Here is a 19400-nt window from a genome sequence, read left to right as displayed (position 1 = left end):
AAGATGGCTTTGGCAGGTGCCTGGGTTGCTCAGTTGGTTAAGCCTCTGCCTCTTGATTTCAGCTCAGGTCATGATCTCAGGGTCCTGGGATTAGCCCTGCGTGGGGCTCTGCGCTCAGCGTGGAGTCTGCTTGGGATTCTCCCTCTCCGTCTGCCCCTTGTCCTGCTTGTGCTCTTTCTCTATCTCTTTGTGAAATTAAAAAAAAAAAAAAAAGATTGCTTTGACTATTCAAGGTCTTTTGTGGGTTTATACAAATTTTAGGATTATGTTCCAGTTTTGTGTAAAGTACTTTTGCTATTTTGATAGGGATTGCATTGAATATAGATTGCTTTGGGTAGTATGGACATTTTAACTATATTAATTCTTCTAATCCATAAGCATGGTATATCTTTCCGTTCATGTTATCTTCAATTTCTTTCATCAATGTCTTCTTACAGTTTTCAGAGTTCAATTCTTTTATCTCCTTAGTTAAATTTATTTCTAGGTCTTTTATTCTTTTTAATGCAACTGTAAATGTTTATTATTAAATTTCTCTTTCTGCTACTTTATTCTTTGTGTATAGGAGCAACAGATTCCTGTATATTAATTTTGTATCCTGCAGCTTTACTGAATTCATTAATTAGTTCTAACTTTTTTTTGGTGGAGTCTTTAGGGTTTTCTACATATAATGCCATGTTACCTGCAAATAGTTACAGTTTTACTTCTTCCTTGCCAATTTGGATGCCTTTTTTTTTTCATTTTCTGTCTGATTGCTTAGAACTTCCACTACTATGTTGACTAAAAGTAGCAAGAGTGAACATACTTTGTCTTGTTCCTGATCTTAGAGGAGAAGCTTTCAGTTTTTCGCCATTGAGTATGATGTTAGCTGAGGGTTTGTTATATCTGTTCTTTATTATATTGAGGTATGTTCCCCCTAAACCCATTTGGTTGAGAATTTTTATCATGAATGGATGTTGAATTTTGTCAAATGCTTTTTTTTGCATCTGTTGAGATGGTCGTATGGTTTTTATCTTTCATTTTTTTAACATGGTGTGTCATGTTGGTTGATTTGCAGATATTAAACCATCTTTGCATCCCTGGAATAAACCCCACTTGGTAGTGGTGAATGATCCTTTTAATGTATGGTTGAATTTGATTTGCTAATATTTTGTTGAGGATTTTTGCATCTGTGTTCATTAGGGATATTGGTCTGTAGTTTTCTTTTTTTGGGGTGTCTTTGTCTGGCTTTGATACCAGGGTAATGCTGGTCTAATAGAATGAATTTCAAAGTTTTCCTTCCTCTTCTATTTTTTTTTTACTTTTTTTTTTTTTTTTAAGATTTTATTTATTTATTTGCCAGAGAGAGTGAGAGAGAGAGAGCGCACAAGCAGGGGGAATGGCAGGCAGAAGGAAAAGCAGGCTTCTTGCTGAGCAAGGAGCCCGATGTGGGACTTGATCCCAGGACTCTGGGATCATGACCTGAGCCGAAGGCAGACACTTAACCATCTGAGCCACCCAGGTGTCCCCCCCCCTTTTTTTTTTAAGATTTATTTATTTACTTTAGAGAGAGAGAAAGAGCAGGGGGAGAGGCAGAGGGAGAGGGATAGAGAGAATCTCAAGCAGACTCCCCACTGAGTGTGGAGCCCGACATGGGGCTTGATCTCACAACTCTGAGATCGTGACCCTGAAATCAAGTGTTGGATGCTTAACCAACTGAACCACCCAGGCACCCGCTTCCTCTTCTATTTTTTAAGAATGGGTATTAACTCTTTGTTATTTTTTAAAAATTTTTAAAAAGATTTTATTTATTCATTTGTCAGAGAGCGAGCACCTGCAGGGGGAGCGGCAGGCAGAGGGAGAAGCAGGCTCCCTGCTGAGCAGAGAGCCCGATGTGGGACTTGATCCCAGGACCCTGGGATCATGACCTGAACCAAAATCAAGAGTTGGATGCTTAACTGACTGAGCCACCCAAGCACCCTGGTCTGTTCTGATTTTTTATTTCTTCCTGATTCAGTTTTGGAAGATTGTATGTTTCTAGGACTTTATCAATTTCTTCTAGGTTGTCCAGTTTGTTGGCATATAATTTTTCATCTAGTCTCACAATCTTTTATATTTCTGTTGTGTTGCTTGTTATTTCTCTTCTTTCATCTTTGATCTTATTTATTTGAGTCCTCCCTCTTTTTTTCTTGATGAGTCTGGCTAAAGGTTTATCAATTTGTTAATCTTACCAAAGAACTAGTTCTTGGTTTTGTTGATCTTTCTCCCCACCCCTCAACCCTTTTGTTGTCTATGTCTATTTCATTTATTTCTGCTCTGATCTTTATTATTTCCTTCCTTCTACTAACTTTGGGCTTTGCTCTTCTTTTTCTAATTCCTTTAGAAGTCTGGTTAGTTTTTAAAATTACTCATAAATGCTCAATAGATGTTTCTTGTACAATTTATGGATGTGTTTAAAAGAGCTAACATTAATTGAGCCATTTGCCTTATACAAGGTACTAAAAAGACAGATAAGTTATCCTAATGGTATCATTAGGAAGTAAATTTATGTTGAAAGTATAATACATCTCCTCTTTTTTTTTTTTTTTTTAAAGATTTTATTTATTTGACAGAGAGAGACACAGTGAGAGAGGGAACACAAGCAGGGGGAGTGGGAGAGGGAGAAGCAGGCTTCCTGCTGAGCAGGGAGCCCGATGAGGGGCTCAATCTCAGGACCCCAGGATCATGACCTGAGCCGAAGGCAGACGCTTAACAACTGAGCCACCCAGGCGCCTACATCTCCTTTTTCTAATTATAATTTTTTTAAATTATGTTATTCACCATCCAGTACATCATTACTTTTTGATGTAGTGTTCCATGATTCATCGTTTGCATATAACACCCAGTGCTCCATGCAGTATGTGCCTTTTCACTACAGATGTAGTGAAAAGAAGGGGCATATGCACCCCAGTGTTCATAGCAGCAATGTCCACAATAGCCAAACTGTGGGAGGAGCCGAGATGCCCTTCAACAGAAAATGGATAAAGAAGATGTGGTCTATATATACAGTGGAATATTACTCAGCCATCAGAAAGGATGAATACCCAACATTTGCATCAACATGGATGGAACTGAAGGAGATTATGCTAAGTGAAATAAGTCAGAGAAAGACAATTATCATATGGTTTCACTTATTTGTGGAACACAAAGAATAGCATGGGGGACATTAGGAAAAGGAAGGGGAAATGGAGGGGGAGATATCAAAGGGGGATATGAACCATGAGAGACTATGGACTCCAGGAATCAAACAGGGTTTTAGAGGGGGGCGGGGGATGGGTGAGCACAGTGAAAGTATAATCCATCTCAAGGTACATTTAAGTTCAATATTGTCACATGAGGCCCACTTTTGCCTTCCTTATGTATCTGGGTTTTTTTAACCACTTGTTACCTGTCTTAAAATTTCCTCTTAACTACTAGCCTTTCCTTTTTTTTTTTTTTTTTAAAGATTTTATTTATTTGAGAGCGAGAATGAGATAGAGAGAGAGCATGAGAGGGGGGAGGGTCAGAGGGAGAAGCAGACTCCCCGCTGAGCAGGGAGCCCTATGCGGGACTCGATCCAGGGACTCCAGGATCATGACCTGAGCCGAAGGCAGTTGCTTAACCAACTGAGCCACCCAGGCGCCCCAACTACTAGCCTTTCCTTAATTTACTTAGGTAAATCACTATTTTATTCCTGTCCAGAATTTTCTTTGTAAATATTATGTAAATATACTTTATACTTGTCATGTTAAGTGGTTCAGTTGCCACTGTATCTGTAAAGAAAGTGAACTGAAATAAAGTTTCAAGGAAGAGACTGAAATTCAGGAAATGGAAATTGGGAGGGAGGAGAATCTAGATTCAGTCACTCTCTTAGTGATATTACAACCAAGATAAGGAGCAAGTGAAGATTTTATTTCTACAAAGTATGTTTGTGTTTTTGCAAGGTTTGGAATTTTTCCTTGTACTATTTAGGCACAAAGTTCAGTAATTCTTTTGCTAATAGTGCTTCAGTTTCCCTTTTTTTCTGTTCTAGAACCATTGACCCCAAATAAACAAAATAGTCAAGGGACTTACATGTATAAAAACTCACTATTTTTTCCTTTTTAAATTTTTTATTTTTTTAACAAGTATAATTAACATACAGTGTTCTATTAGTTTCAGATGTATAATATTACGATTCAACAATTCTATGTATTAGTCAGTGTTCATCAATATAAGTGTACTATTAATCCCCTTCACCTATTTTACCCATCCTCCCACCCACCTCCCCTCTGGCAACCACCAGTTTATTCTCTATAGTGAAGGGTCTTTTTTTGTTTGTCTCTTTTTTCTTTTTTTGTTTGCTTTATTTCTTACATTCCACAGAGGGGCGAAATCATATGGTATTTGTCTTTCTCTGACTGACTTATTTCACTTAGCCTTATACCCTCTAGGTCTATCCATGTTGTTGCAAATGGCAAGATTTCATTCTTTCTATGGCTGAGTAATATTCCATGGTGTGTATATTCCATGATGTGTATATCTCACATCTTTATCCATTCATCAATGGATCAACAACAGTTGGGTGGCTTCCATATCTTAGCTGTTATAAATAATACTGCAGTAAACATAAGGGTGCATGTATCTTTTTGAATTAGTGTTTTCATGTTCTTTGGGTAAATACCCAGCAGTGGAATTATAGGATCATATAGTAATTCTGTTTTTAATTTTTTTGAGAAACCACAATACTGTTTTCCACAGTGCCTGCACCAGCTTGCATTCCCACCAATAGTGCATGAGGGTTCCTTTTTCTACACATCCTCGCCAACACTTGTTATTTCTTGTGTTTTTTATTTTAGCCATTCTGCCAGATGTGAGGTAATATCTCATTGTTTTGATTTGCATTTCCCCGATGATCAGTGATATTGAGCATTTTTTCATGTGTCTGTTGGCTGTTTCTATGTCTTCTTTGGAAAAATATCTGTTGAGTCCTCTGCCCATTTTTTTTTTTTTAAAGATTTTATTTATTTGACAGAGGGAGACACAGCGAGAGAGGGAACACAAGCAGAAGGAGTGGGAGAGGGAAAAGCAGGCTTCCCGTGGAGCAGGGAGCCCCATGCGGGGCTCGATCCCAGGACCCTGGGATCATGACCTGAGCAGAAGGCAGATGCTTAACGACTGAGCCACCCAGGCACCCCTCCTCTGCCCATTTTTAAATTGGATTATTATTATTATTATTATTTTGGTGTTGAGTTGTGTAAGTTTTTATATATTTTGGATATTAACTCCTTATTGGATACGTCATTTGCAAATATCTTCTCGCATTCAGTAGATTGTCCTTTTATTTTGTTGATGGTTTCCTTCCCTCTGTGAGAATATTTTATGTTGGTACAGTCCCAATAGTTTATTTTTGCTTTTGTTTCCTTTGCCAAAGGAGACATATGTAGAAAGATGTTTCTATAACTGATGTTAAAGAGATTACTGCTTTTGTTTTCTTCTAGAAATTTTATGGTTTCAGGTCTCACATATAGGTCTTCAACCCAAAAGTTCCCCTTTCTCTGCATCCTCACCAACACCTGTTGTTTCTTGTGTTGTTAATTTTAGCCATTCTGACAATGAGAGGATACTGATTTGTATTTCCCTGATGCCAAATGATGTTGAACATCTTTTCATGTGTCTGTTAGCCATCTGGATGTCTTTTTTGGAAAAGTATCTATTCCACTGGATTAAAAAAATTTTTTTTTAAGTTTTGTTGATTGTTTCCTTTGCTGTACTTTTTTTCTTTTGCTTTTTATCTTGATGAAGTCCCAATAGTTCATTTTTGCTTTTGTTTCCCTTGGCTATGGTGATGTGTCTAGTAAGAAGTTGCTATGGCTGAGGTCAAAGATATTTCTGTCTGTGTTCTCCTCTAGGATTTTGATGATTTCCTGTCTCACATTTAGGTCTTCCATCCGTTTTGAATTTATTTTTGTGTATGGTGTAAGAAATGGTCCAGTTTCATTCTTCAGTATGTTGCTGTCCAGTTTTCCCAACACCATTTGTTGAAGAGACTATCTTTTTTCCATTGGGTAGTCTTTCCTGCTTTGTTGAAGATTAGTTGACCTTATAGTTGTGGGTCTATTTCTGGGTTCTCTATTCTGTTCCATTGATCTATGTGTCTGTTTTTGTGCCCTTATCATACTCTGTTGATGACTACAGCTTTGTAGTATAACTTGAAATCTGGAATCTTGATGACTCCCATTTTGTTTTTCTTTTTCAGAACTGCTTTGGCTATTTGGGGTCTTTTGTGGTTCCATACAAATTTTAAGATTGTTTGTTCTAGCTCTGTGAAAAATGTTAGTGATATTTTGATGGGGATTGCATTAAATGTGTAGATTGCTTTGGGTGGTATCAAATTGCATTTGTGTATTTTATAGGCTACCTTCTACAGTAGATTGGGAGGCCTATAAGGATGAGGCCATGTCCTATTTGTTTTTACCTTTGTATCCAGCATATCTGGTACATAGAAGGCACCTAATAAATACTTGTTAAATTAATAAATACATACAATAGCTTAAGGAAATACACTTCAATTTAAAATGAAGAAGAGTAAAAGAGGAGGGTTGAAAGGCGGAGAAAAAGGTAGATGAAGGAGGAATAGAGAAACAAGAAAAGAAGAAATAAGTTACTCTCAGTTTTCTGTATTCTTCCCCCCTCTTACCCATGACCATTCTTTTTAACCACTAACAGCATCTCTCCCTGCAATCGAAACAGGAAACTTTCTGATACACACACACACACACACACACACACGTGCGCGCGCACCCCCCCCCCCCCCCAAGTAAACTTAATTTGGTTAACTACTGGTATGAATCAATAGTTAAAAAATCCACCTCTGTATGAATGGGAATTTTGGTTTGTTGGAGACAGGAGAAGAGAGATAAGCTTCCTTTTAGGACTTGGAAATTTAGGGAAACTATTTTGTATCTACTGAATGGTAGAAGAGGTTTCAGAACTGTGCTTTGTATTTTTGCCTGAGGCTCTGATGCCCTTGGGTGCAATGCTTTCCATGCAGTCTTGAGATCACCTGATTTAAAATTTCAGATCATTTGACTTTAGAGCATAAATTATCTGCCTATCCTGGTTGTATCAGTCTACTGTTTCAGCACAGTTCCACCCAGGGTCTTCTTTGGATCTCTTTTCTTCTTATGGAAGAAGAGGGTGATAAAGGAAAGGAGGCCATTTTTACTGACCAGATATTGGAAGAAAAGTAGGTTAGTTTCCCCATCTTCCCATTACCTCTCCTTATACTTGTCTCTCCTTATTTTGTATGGACATTTGCATATTATCAGGTTTATGAAAATCTGTAAATGTATATCTGACACATTTGACACTATCTTGGTTTTAAAGAAATTTTTGTATCATTACTTTTCTACCTCATGTGTTAGAACATCTTCCACTTCTTTTGTTATGATAACAGTTAATATTCTTGAACCCTTATTAAGAAGTAAATGTTTTAACAGAAAAGAAAAGACAAGCAAAAGAACAGACTCTTAAATATGGAGAACAAACTGGTGGTTATCAGAGGAGAGGTGGGTGGGGAGATGAGTGAAATAAGTAAAAAGGATTAAAAGTACATTTACCATGATGAGCACTGAGTAATACATAGAATTGTTGAATCACTATATTCTACTCCTGAAACTAATATAACATGGTATGTTAATTATACTGGATTAAAAAAATTTTTTTTTAAAAAGAAGTAAATGTTTTAATTCGCTTTAGACTTCAGAGACTTCAGTTAGTTGTCTTAATTACTTCTGGAATAAATACTAAACGATTAGAAAGTATCAGAAGGAAAAAAGTATTTTTTAAATCCTCCACTAATAAAAAACAAACAAAAAGGGAAGAAAGAGGAAATAAATATTAAAGAAGCAGAATAAATAGAAAATCTGAAAGAAGATGGTAGATTTAAAACCCAAGATAGGCTATCTCATTGACTCTAAGACTTCACTGATATTAAGACACATCAATACATATCATATAGAAAAAAATACTGGCAATTAAACTGTGACACTATGCTCTGTCACAACTTCGTTTTATGTTTATGAAAGTGCATTTTTTAGATTCACATAGACAGAGATTTTTCTCATATCACTTTGGGCATACATGATGAAATTGGTTAAAGTATTCTTAAGGCTTTTGCATATTCATAGTCTGATTCTTTTGAAACACTTAAAAAAAAATTTTTTTTTTAAATTAATTTATTTGACAGAGAGACACAGCGAAAGAGGGAACACAAGCAGGGGGAGAGGGAGAGGGAGAAGCAGACTCCCAGCTGAGCAGGGAGCCTGATGCGGGGCTCGATCCCAGGACCCTGGGATCATGACCTGAGCCAAAGGCAGATGCTTCACGACTGAGCCACCCAGGTGCCCCTTGAAACACTTTCTTGATTCACACTTGTCAACGTCTGTTTTTCTGCACATTGTTCTTTCTGCTATGGAGACTGAGGGTGATTTTCTTCTGGGAAATTCTTCAAGCCCCTTTGCCTGGAATTTCTTCTAAGCCTCTGACACTTTGCAAGCTTTGATACCAGTGCTTCTTAAAGGTGACAAAGGAAAGTTTTCAGATATATCTTCTTTCCTCCACCCGTTCTTCAGTGGTTTGTTGACTGAATCACTGAGGATTGCAGTGGTCTAGACATGGCATCAGGAATAACATCAGGTTGTGTTACTTTTCAGGCATTCTGTTCTTTAAATAATTAGATGCATGGCCTCACAATGTATCAAGAGCCAGACTAATACGCTTAGCAGGTTATGGAGGGCTCTTGGACATTCAAACCAGATTTAGGCAGCCTTCCTTTAGCTCAGCCATCACCCCTCTCCCACCCTTTTATGCATACAATAGCATTTTTGGGGAAATTATTTTGTAGTTTAAAATTTAATATGGCAGCGACTTTCGGCCATAGGCGTCCATGCATAGTGTTACAGTTATAACACTAGGTTACACATAATGTTACATATGCTACTCTCTAACCCGTTTTTAGGATATCAGTTTTGTTAGCGCCTTTAGCATTGGTGTACCATTTTCAGGTATATAAAAGAGCATCGGGTTTGTCAGCATTTTCTATAGACTGACTCAGCTTTGTTTTTTCCTCAAATTTCATGGAAGTCATGCAGCTTCTGTTCAGTATTCATAGCAAGTTTCTGACAAATTGATATTTGTCTTAGCCATGCATGAATCCATCAAATCAGCCTCATATTCCATATAATTAAAAAAAATTCTTGGCGGCATTGTTAGTTTCTACTATCTTCCTTTGCATTGTTTGGCTACTCAAGGGTAACCTTACTGCATCTCAGTAACAAAGTATAACAGTTTTGTCTACTTGTGGTGTCTTCCTGTCTAAAGTCAGGTAAAGCATTTAGTTGTTCTTTACAAGAAGGCTTAAGTTGCTGTTATTCCTTTAGTATCAAATATTTGCTTCACTAATATTAGCTGCTTCATTTCTGTGTTTATGCAATAACTCTACTTCCATGCCAAATCATAATTATTTTTGAAGACTTTTAAAAATAGCAATTAATTTATGAGGCACCAACAATGGAAAAACTCAATCCTAAGAAATGGGAGTAAGAATAGCTATGATAAGTTTCATGCACAGACAGTAAAGATAATGTTGCTGGTGCCACTTGGTGAATCATAATTTTAATATTCCATTAGAAAAGCGCTCTTTGATTTCTGAGATGTTAAACTCAGGAAATTGTGCATTTTGGAATTGCTTAAATACATTATTTGATTAAATATAAACAGAGAAAATACTCCAGTTAGAAGACAGAGATCAGGGCGCCTGGGTGGCTCAGTTGGTTAAGTGACTGCCTTTGGCTCAGGTCATGATCCTGGAGTCCCTGGATCGAGTCCCGCATCGGGCTCCCTGCTCGGCGGGGAGTCTGCTTCTCCTTCTGACCCCCCCCCCCTCATGTGCTCTCTCTCATTCTCTCTCTCTCAAATAAATAAATAAAATCTTTAAAAAAAAAAAAAGAAGAAGACAGAGATCATTAGGCTAGATTAAAAAGTGTGTGTATCTCCATACACTAATCAAAAGAAAATGTGATGGGGTGCCTGGGTGGCTCAGTTGGTTAGGCGACTGCCTTTGGCTCAGGTCATGATCCTGGAGTCCCAGGATCGAGTCCTGCATCGGGCTCCCTGCTCGGCAGGGAGCCTGCTTCTCCCTCTGCCCCTCCCCCCTCTCATGTGCTCTCTCTCATTCTCTCTCTCTGAAATAAATAAATAAAATCTTAAAAAAAAATGTGATGTAGTGAGTGCTGAGTATTATATAAGATTGATGAATTACTGAACTCTACCTCTGAAACTAATAATATACTATAGGTTAATTGAATTTAAGTTAAAAAAAACAAAAATAAGAATGTTAAGCTGAAAAAAATAGAGCTTAATTTGAAATTCAAAAAAAGAAAACAAAAGAAAAGAAAACTATTTAGCTATATTACTATCAAATAGAGTAGACCTTGGGGCGCCTGGGTGGCTCAGTTGGTTGGGCGACTGCCTTCGGCTCGGGTCATGATCCTGGAGTCCCGGGATCGAGTCCCAGGATCGAGTCCCGCATGGGGCTCCCTGCTCGGCAGGGGGTCTGCTTCTCCCTCTGACCCTCCTCCCTCTCCTGCTCTCTGTCTCTCGTTCTCTCTCTTTCAAATAAATAAATAAAATCTTAAAAAAAAAAAAATAGAGTAGACCTTAAGGCAAAGTGCATAAAGGTGACTCAAATGTATAAAAGAGTAAATCTACCAAAAGCTAGAAGATCTTAAATTTGTGTACATTTAGTAACATAGCCTCAAAATTCTCAATAAAATTGACAGGATTATAAGGAAAACAGATAAATCCAAAATCATACAGTGAGATTTTTACTTTCTAGTAATGATAGTTTAAGCAGACAAAAATTATTAAGAATATAAATATTGGAGGGGCGCCTGGGTGGCTCAGTTGGTTAAGTGTCTGACTCTTGATCTCAGCTCAGGTTTTGATTTCAGGGTCATGAGTTAAAGCCCCACATTGGGTTCCATGCCCACTTAAAAAAAAAGAATATAAAAATTGGATAATTATGAAAAGTGAATGGCTAGTTTATACTTCCATACTTCCATAGGTTAATGATGGTTTATAAATTGTATTTGTTCTTTTTCTTATGTTCATATTTTTTATAAGCTCAGATTTTTTGCTGTTTTTCATTACTGTTTTAAAAATTGAAATTTGATTCATGTGTCATAAAATTCACACTTTTAAAGTGTACAATTTTTAGTACATTGACAAGGTTGTACAACTATCACTACTGTCTAATTTTAGAACATTTTTATTACCCCAAAAAGGAAAGCCATGCCCATTAGCAGTCATTTCTCCCTCTCCCGCCCCCCCGCCCCACCCACCAGTAGTCCTAAGCAACCATTAATCTACTTTCTTTCTCTATGGATTTGCTTATTCTGGACATTAGATATAAATAGAATCATAATATGCATTGTTTTCCATCTGGTTATATTTGTTTTTAATCAGTTATGTTGTATTTGATTTGAAAGCAAATAAGTTTCTCCTCGAACTCTCAGTCTTTTGTCCTCTAAAATTATCAAAAATTGAAACTGCTTTTGGTTTTGAAATGGCAGTCCACAAGTCATTATTTCCTTCCTGCAAAAGTAAAAAAAAATCCAGCTTGAATGAAATACAAGTCTGGCAATCTCTAAACCTGAAATCAAGGAGGAACTTTCTCCTCCAGTAGCAAGGGTGTAAGTTTGATCAGAGGGCACCTGGTATCCAAAAGTGAAATGTTTCTGGCTTTACCTCATTTTTATTGTATGTAGATAGAAAGTTTCTTTGGTAGTTAATTTTTGTATTCTTTGTATCCCAGTGCCCAGATCTTCTACTTGCTCTACCGATATGATTTTAAACTGGCTGAATACGCAATATTTAGTTTAAAGGACTTATAAACCATATAACTTAATCATTTCATACAATTGGTGTGAGTGCAAGCAATTTTATTAGCATTTCTTTTTTTTAAGATTTTATTTGAGAGAGAGAGAGCGCTCATGAGACAGCGCAAGAGAGCAGGAGGGGTGGGTGGGGAGTGGAAGGGGCAAAGAGAGAGAGGGACAAGCAGGCTCCCCGCTGAGCAGGGAGCCTGACTCCAGTCTCCATCCCAGCACCCTGAGATCATGACCTGAGCCGGAGGCAGATGCTTAACTGACTGAGCCACCCAGGTGCCCCATCATTTCCGATGATGTAACAGAAAAAGATCTTTATTTATTTATTTATTTATTTTTTAAAGATTTTATTTATTTATTTGAGAGAGAGAATGAGAGACAGAGAGCATGAGAGGGAGGAGGGTCAGAGGGAGAAGCAGACTCCCTGCTGAGCAGGGAGCCTGATGCGGGACTCAATCCAGGGACTCCAGGATCATGACCTGAGCCGAAGGCAGTCGCTTAACCAACTGAGCCACCCAGGCGCCCCAGAAAAAGATCTTTATAACAAAAAGAAAAAAACCTGGTAATAGAATTTAAGAGCTTAAAGAATATTGAGGTCTAGTTAAATTCCCCTTAAAAAAAAAAAATCCGTTATTTTTAAAAATAAGGAAACAAGCAGGGAAAGTTAATTGACTGACCTATGATCTCATAGCAAGTGAGTGATGAAGCTGGAATTAGAATATAGACCTAAATTTAATTTTGCCTTACTCTTCTTAGATGTAACACCCATTTCTCTGTTCCTTGAGGATCTAAATTTACTCTTCAGATAAGCATTCTCTTTGTCTCTCTTTGCAGAGGAGGTTCATGAATAATAGAGCAAAGGGAGGCAGTCTGTTTCCAAATGTTAGCAAGCTTTACAATCACCTACAGGGTTTGTTAAAACAGATTATGCCCCTCCCTCCCTGAGTCTCCAATTTAGAAGTCTGGAGGAAGCCTCGATATTTTGCATTTCTAACTAACTCCCAGCTGATGTTGCTGCTACTGGCCCAGGGATCACACTTTGAGAACCACTGCTTAAAAACAGTCCTAGGCTTGGGCGTCAGTCATTCCCTGGCCCAAACTTTTGGCTATGTGACTTACTCCTGTGTGACCCATATCAGGTTTTTTGTTTTGTTTTGTTTTTAAAGATTTTATTTATTTATTTGACAGAGAGAGACACAGCAAGAGAGGAACCCAAGCAGGGGGAGTGGGAGAGGGAGAAGCAGGCTTCCCGCCGAGCAGGGAGCCCGATGCGGGGCTCGATCCCAGGACCCTGGGATCATGACCTGAGCCAAAGGCAGATGCTTAACGACTGAGCCACTCAGGCACCCCCCAGATCAGTTTTTTTAACTGACACCTCTCAGTTTCCTGTACTTTAAAATGGCAATAATATTTATTTCACAGAGTCATTGTAAGAATTAATTACTTAATATAAAAAAAATTAGCATACTGCTTGGTACATAGTAAACATTCAACTGATGGTTTCTATTGTTATTTATAATAAGTCTTTGCATGTATTTATTAGCTGTATCTTTACCTTTTTAAAAAAGGTCCCAATTAAAAGTTAATGAACCAGGGCACCTGGGTGGCTCAGTCGGTTAAGCGACTGCCTTCGGCTCAGGTCATGATCCCAGGGTCCTGGGATCGAGTCCCGCATCGGGCTCCCTGCTCTGCGGGGAGCCTGCTTCTCCCTCTCCCACTCCCCCTGCTTGTGTTCCCTCTCTCGCTGTGTCTCTCTCTCTCAAATAAATAAATAAAATCTTAAAAAAAAAAAAAGTTAATGAACCATAAATTCAGTTAAAGCTTTAGAGTAGATACCCAGAGACAATTTTTGTTACTTAGTCATTTTGAGATGCTGAGATGTGTGTGTGTGCGCACACACATACACACATTCATATGTACAAACATATTCCTTTCTTGACTTTCCTTCTCATTTATGGGAAACCTAGCAGAACAGTGTGAGAAGAGACAAATTGCAAAAGGGATTCCACTTCCAAGATTCAATTTAACGATAATTTACTTTTACTAATCTCAGGCTTCTATTGTATATTGGAGTAAAGATGGACACTATTTTTTTTAAAAAAAAGAGCATATTTCAAAATATGTGACAGCTGCCAATTGTGGAGACAGAACTGCTTATTAATTGCCCTGTGTGTGTGTGTGTTATGTGGTAGAAGGAGAGTATAGGATAGTGGAGGTACTGTGGGTGGAGGGGAGGAGTCTATGTGAAAGATTCTTCTAAACTCTGGGTTGACCATATCCAGGGCTAGTCACAGTTCCTGAGGAGGTCTGCAAAATGAAGTTATAGAGGTATATCACTCAGCTGATTTTCTGCGTGCACATTTATATAAAGACTATTCAAATAATGTTAGCACTTATTCATTTTCCAACTACATGTGTACCATGTTAGGAACCATGGAGACTCAAACTTTAGAAATTGTGTAGAAAACATCGAAGTTGACTTGAGCAGTTAAGTCATAATTTGGGCTTTTGGGCCATGATTGCACTTGAAACTATTATCCTTTTTAATGGTCATTTGGTCAGCCTGTTTGCAGGGACCCACAGGATTTGCAAAGGTAACAAAAGTTTCAATTTAGAGTTTTTTAAAAAAAACAACTAACTCAATGATACTTAATTATTTTAAAAAGGTAAAGATATAGCTAATAAATACATGCAAAGATGCCTCACATTATTAGCCAATGAATGCAAATCAAAATCAAAATGAGACACCACTTCACACCTAGTAGGTTGGCTATAATAAAAAAGACAATAACACATGTTGCTGAGGATGTGGAGAGATTGGAAGCCTCATATATTGCTGGTGGGAATGTAAAATGGTGCTATGGAAAATAGTTTGGCAGTTCCTCAAAAACTTAAACATGGAGTCACCAAATTGACCCAGCAATTCCACTCCTTGGTATGTAACTGAAAGAATTGAAAACATGGTAACACAATAACTTGAACACAAATGTTCATAGTAGCATTATTCAAACTAGCCAAAAAAGTAGGAACAACCCAAATGTCCATCAGCTGATGAATTGATAAACAAATTGTGATGTATACAAAAGCTATACAAAAGAATGAAGTACTGATTCATGTCACAACATGATTGGACCTTGAAAATACAGTGCTAAATGAAAAAAGCCAGATACAAAAGGCTACATGTTATATGAGTCCATATATATGAAATGTCCACAATAGGCAAATCTATACAGACTGAAAGTGGATTAGTTGTGAGAATGAGGGAATGGGGAGGACTGTTAATGGGTACGGGTTCTTTTTGGAGTGATGAAAATGTTCTAAAAAATTAGATGGTGGTGATAATTGCACACTCTTGTGAATATAATCCTCTGAATTGTACAATTTCAGAGAGTAAGTTTTGTGGTATGTAAATTATCTTTCAAAAAACGAAGATCAAAAATAAAAGATACACCTGTAATGGGCATGAAGCATGAATGAGAAACTTCGGTTGTCATAAAAAAATAATTGTGGGAAGAGGAGAAAAATTTCTGTGGAGAAACAAATCATCCTTCTATTAAAGATTCATAATGCATAGTAACCCATCACAGGTTCTGAAAGTCTTGCAATGATGAAAACTTTATTTAGCTTCATTGAGCCATCATCTCCCAAACATTTCATCCTGAAAAACATTTACTCACAGTGATCATGTTAAAGTATCCTAGAGGAGGATGAATCTTGGGCTTGAGCATATGTATGTAGGAATTACCTAGAAAGCTTTCTCTCTTCTTTCCTTCCTTCCTTCCTTCCTTCCTTCCTTCCTTCCTTCCTTCCTTCCTTCCTTCCTTCCTTCCATTTTTTAAATTTAAATTCAATTAACTAACATGTATTACTGGTTTCAGAGGTAGAGGTCAGTGATTCATCAGTCTTATATAACACCCAGTGCTCATTACATCACATGCCCTCCTTAATGTCCAGCACCCAGTTACCCCATCCCTCCACCCCCCTCCCCTCTAGCAACCCATAGTGTGTTTACCTGGAAAGTTTCTTAAAACAGATTCTGGACGTCACCCCAGAGATTCTGATTTCAGAGGTCTTGGGTGCAGCCTGAGAATCAAGCTCCCAGGTGATTTGATCCTTCAGGTTTGAGAACTAAACTTTGAGTAGCATCTTTACGGAATAGACAAACCCTGTACCTTAACTGGGTGAATTTTATGGCATGTGAGTTATATCTCAATAGAGATGCTAAAAAATTTGATATATTAGAAATAGCACTAAAATGTGAGTTCTAGTGATTTTGTAATGCAAGACAATGCTCTGTGAGTAAATTGCTTTAATTAAAATCTTTTTCATCTGTAAAACAAGTCACTGCCCTATCTACTACCTGGGTTTGTGACAAAAATGAGGCAGTATACGCTTTTCCAAATTGTGTTCTATGGATAAAAACGTGACTTAAGGGGCGCCTGGGTGGCTCAGTCGGTTAAGCGACTGCCTTCAGCTCAGGTCATGATCCCAGGGTCCTGGGATCGAGCCCCGCATCGGGGTCCCTGCTCAGCGGGAAGCCTGCTTCTCCCTCTGCCCCTCACCCTGCTTGTGTTCCCTCTCTCGCTGTGTCTGTCAAATAAATAAATAAAATCTTTAAAAAAAAATAAAAAAATAAAAATAAAAATAAAAACGTGACTTAAGAAAAGTCCATACTCAGCTACGTTTGGGAGATTCTGAGTTAAATAATGCATATTCCACACTGCTGGTCAGACCAATATTCTTGACTTGGACCCTAACATGAGTCTGTATGTATAAAATCAATTAAATATGAGATTTTTACTCATTCTAATTCTTGTAGTAGGTCCTCCAGAGCTACTAAAGATCCATATGGAGTGGAATAAACAAAATCTGAATAATATTGTGGAAATAACAATACTTGCTCCTCTCTTGTTTCAAGCTTGATATTTTATTGACCTATTTATTTGAAAAATTATTGACCAAAAAGAATTTTAGCAAATGACTACTGGCTATGATAAAATGATGTTTGTAAGGCTAAGAGAATATTTTATCTAGTTGTCTCTTTTAATCAACATATATTTATGGAGCAACTTACTTTCAAAATTAGGTTGAAGCTAAATTAAATATATCTAGAAAAAATTTTGCCTTCCTAGTATTTTAATTGAAAAAATATAGTTTTTCCTTCTCCTTTTCTAAAATTTGGGCTATTAATTTTTTAAGATTCTGAGACCCTTATTATCATTTTTATTTGAAGCTTTTATAATTAACTAAATGTTTTCTTACACTATAAGCTGTTTAAATTTTAAAATTTGTTTCCTTTTCTTTTTAATTTTAGTTGAAAAGCATTTCTCCCCTTATTTTCTTTAGTCATCTGTTTTAAGCATTATTTTGATAAGCTATAGTCTATTTTAAACCTCTTTTTAGAACTATTTTGTTGTATTAAATTTCTTGAAATTGGATATATTATTAACATGGCATTGGGAATGCATGTATATATAGTTTGAAGACATCTTTTCAAGACCTTACCATAATTATACCTTTATTTCAGATGAGGTGGAGGACCATCTTACTACAATATTGTTTTCTCTTGGTTTCCTGTCTACTTACTGCTCTTGAAGCTGTGCCTATAGACATAGACAAGACAAAAGTAAAAAATATTCAACCTGTGGACAGCGCGAAGATAGAACCACCAGTAAGTGAAATGATAAAGATAACCTTGTAGGAAGAATTTTAAACAAATGTTGCTAATATTTATTATTTATAAAATTGTACATTTAGGAACTATTTCGGAAATAGCAGTAAAAGAATATTGGATAAACATATGTTTAATATTAGACAGTGTTTATTTAATGTAGTTCATATATTAAATAATGCACAGGAGAATTAATCGTAGTACATTTCCAGTGGAGAGCTCACTAGCCAAGAAAACATTGTATTATATTCAAAGGAGATACAGCAATGAGGAGAGACAGGTGACAGTGGAGCAAAATCAACCAACTAATATTATTGGTTAGTCCTCATTGTCTAAGCCATATAGAATATGTACCTTTATGTAACAATAAAACATTATATTGGTTCTGACATAAAATTCTTCATTTGAGAAATACAGCTTTTTAACTTTGTCCCAGCTATCAAAGTAGATACGTCTCAATGCCGTTTCGCTAGTCTATTTTTTTTTTAATTAAAAAAATTTTTTTTTAGGATTGAGATCTTTAGATGCAGGGAAGAAAAACTTTCAGAAACATTATTGTTTATTTCTTAATTTGAAGGATACTGGACTTTATTATGACGAATATCTTAAGCAAGTGATTGATGTGCTGGAAACAGATAATCACTTCAGAGAAAAGCTCCAGAAAGCAGACATAGAGGAAATAAAGGTAAATGTAATTAAATAATTATTTAACAAATGTTAGAACATCCCAGACACTGAGTTAAGTACTGGGAATACAAAGATGAGACTCTTTCCAAGCTCTTATTTATTCTGAATAAATAATATCTAGAAAAAGTTTATTAGAATGAATATATAATGGTGATATAATATATTTTGGAGATGCCTAGTGGAGACACATAGTTCAGCAGTGGGGAAAGGTGGGAAGTCATTTTTCCTGATAGAGGTAAGAGCATCATGCCAATAATTTCCCTGAATTATCTTGAGAGTAATCTTATGTTTCCTTTGAGGAACTAATTTGATCTAATTTCCTGGGCAGAATAATATTTAATGTAGAACTTTCAGTGTCTCTTATCTACTTAAGTTAGGATTAAGAACATTATTTGTGGCAAGATGCCTAGGTGGCTCAGTGGGTTAAATGTCCAACTCTTGGTTTTGGCTCAGGTCAAGATCTCAGGGTCATGAAATTGAGCCATGCGTTGGGCTCCACGGTCAGTGTGGAGTCTGCTTGAGATTCTCTCTCTCCCTCTCTCTCTGCCCCTTCCCTGTTCTCTCTCTCTCTTTCTCTGGAATAAATAAATCTTTTTTTAAAAAAAGAACATTATTTGTGGGTAACAGAAAAGGTAGATAATAGGAAGTATAATAGAGAGATAATCCTGGTTTGGTATGGGAATACTTTTATAACTCTGCCTTTCACAGTCAATCCTATTCCCTTTTGGGGCAGGGGGAGACAAAATGTAGTAAGTTAAACAGTTATTCAATGAAAAAGATACAAGAATTAAAATAGACACTAAAGGGGTGCCTGGGTGGCTCAGTCATTAAGCGTCTGCCTTGGGCTCAGGTCATGATCCCAGGGTCCTGGGATCGAGCCCTGCATCAGGCTCCCTGCTCCACGGGAAGCCTGCTTCTCCCTCTCCCATTCCCCCTGCTTGTGTTCCCTCTCTCGCTGTGTCTCTCTCTGTCAAATGAGTGAATAAAATCTTAAAAAACAAAAAAAAAATAGACACTACAACTCAAGCCAATGGAATCATTATAAATAGCTCCACAAAGACTCTTAGCTTAATAAAACTGGGAGAAAAAATTTAAAATTTGTCCTTTCCTTTTCAGCC

General features: G+C 37.1%; 1 protein-coding gene across 6 annotated transcripts in view; it reads left to right on the top strand.

Annotated features, from left to right (window-relative positions):
• NUCB2 (nucleobindin 2) overlaps positions 1 to 19400 on the top strand; it is a 46492-nt gene that overhangs the window by 8854 nt on the left and 18238 nt on the right. For all 6 annotated transcript variants that reach the window (XM_034995197.1, XM_034995193.1, XM_034995194.1 and 3 more), the window contains exons 3-4: positions 17452 to 17595; positions 18173 to 18280. In XM_034995197.1, coding sequence (XP_034851088.1) covers positions 17452 to 17595; positions 18173 to 18280 — 252 coding nt within the window. The remainder of the gene's footprint in view (positions 1 to 17451; positions 17596 to 18172; positions 18281 to 19400) is intronic.

Source organism: Mirounga leonina, unplaced genomic scaffold (genome assembly GCF_011800145.1).
Source record: "Mirounga leonina isolate KUSES-001 unplaced genomic scaffold, KU_Mleo_1.0 Mir_92, whole genome shotgun sequence".
Classification (NCBI taxonomy): Eukaryota; Metazoa; Chordata; class Mammalia; order Carnivora; family Phocidae; genus Mirounga; species Mirounga leonina.
This window is presented reverse-complemented; position numbering and strand designations above follow the sequence as displayed.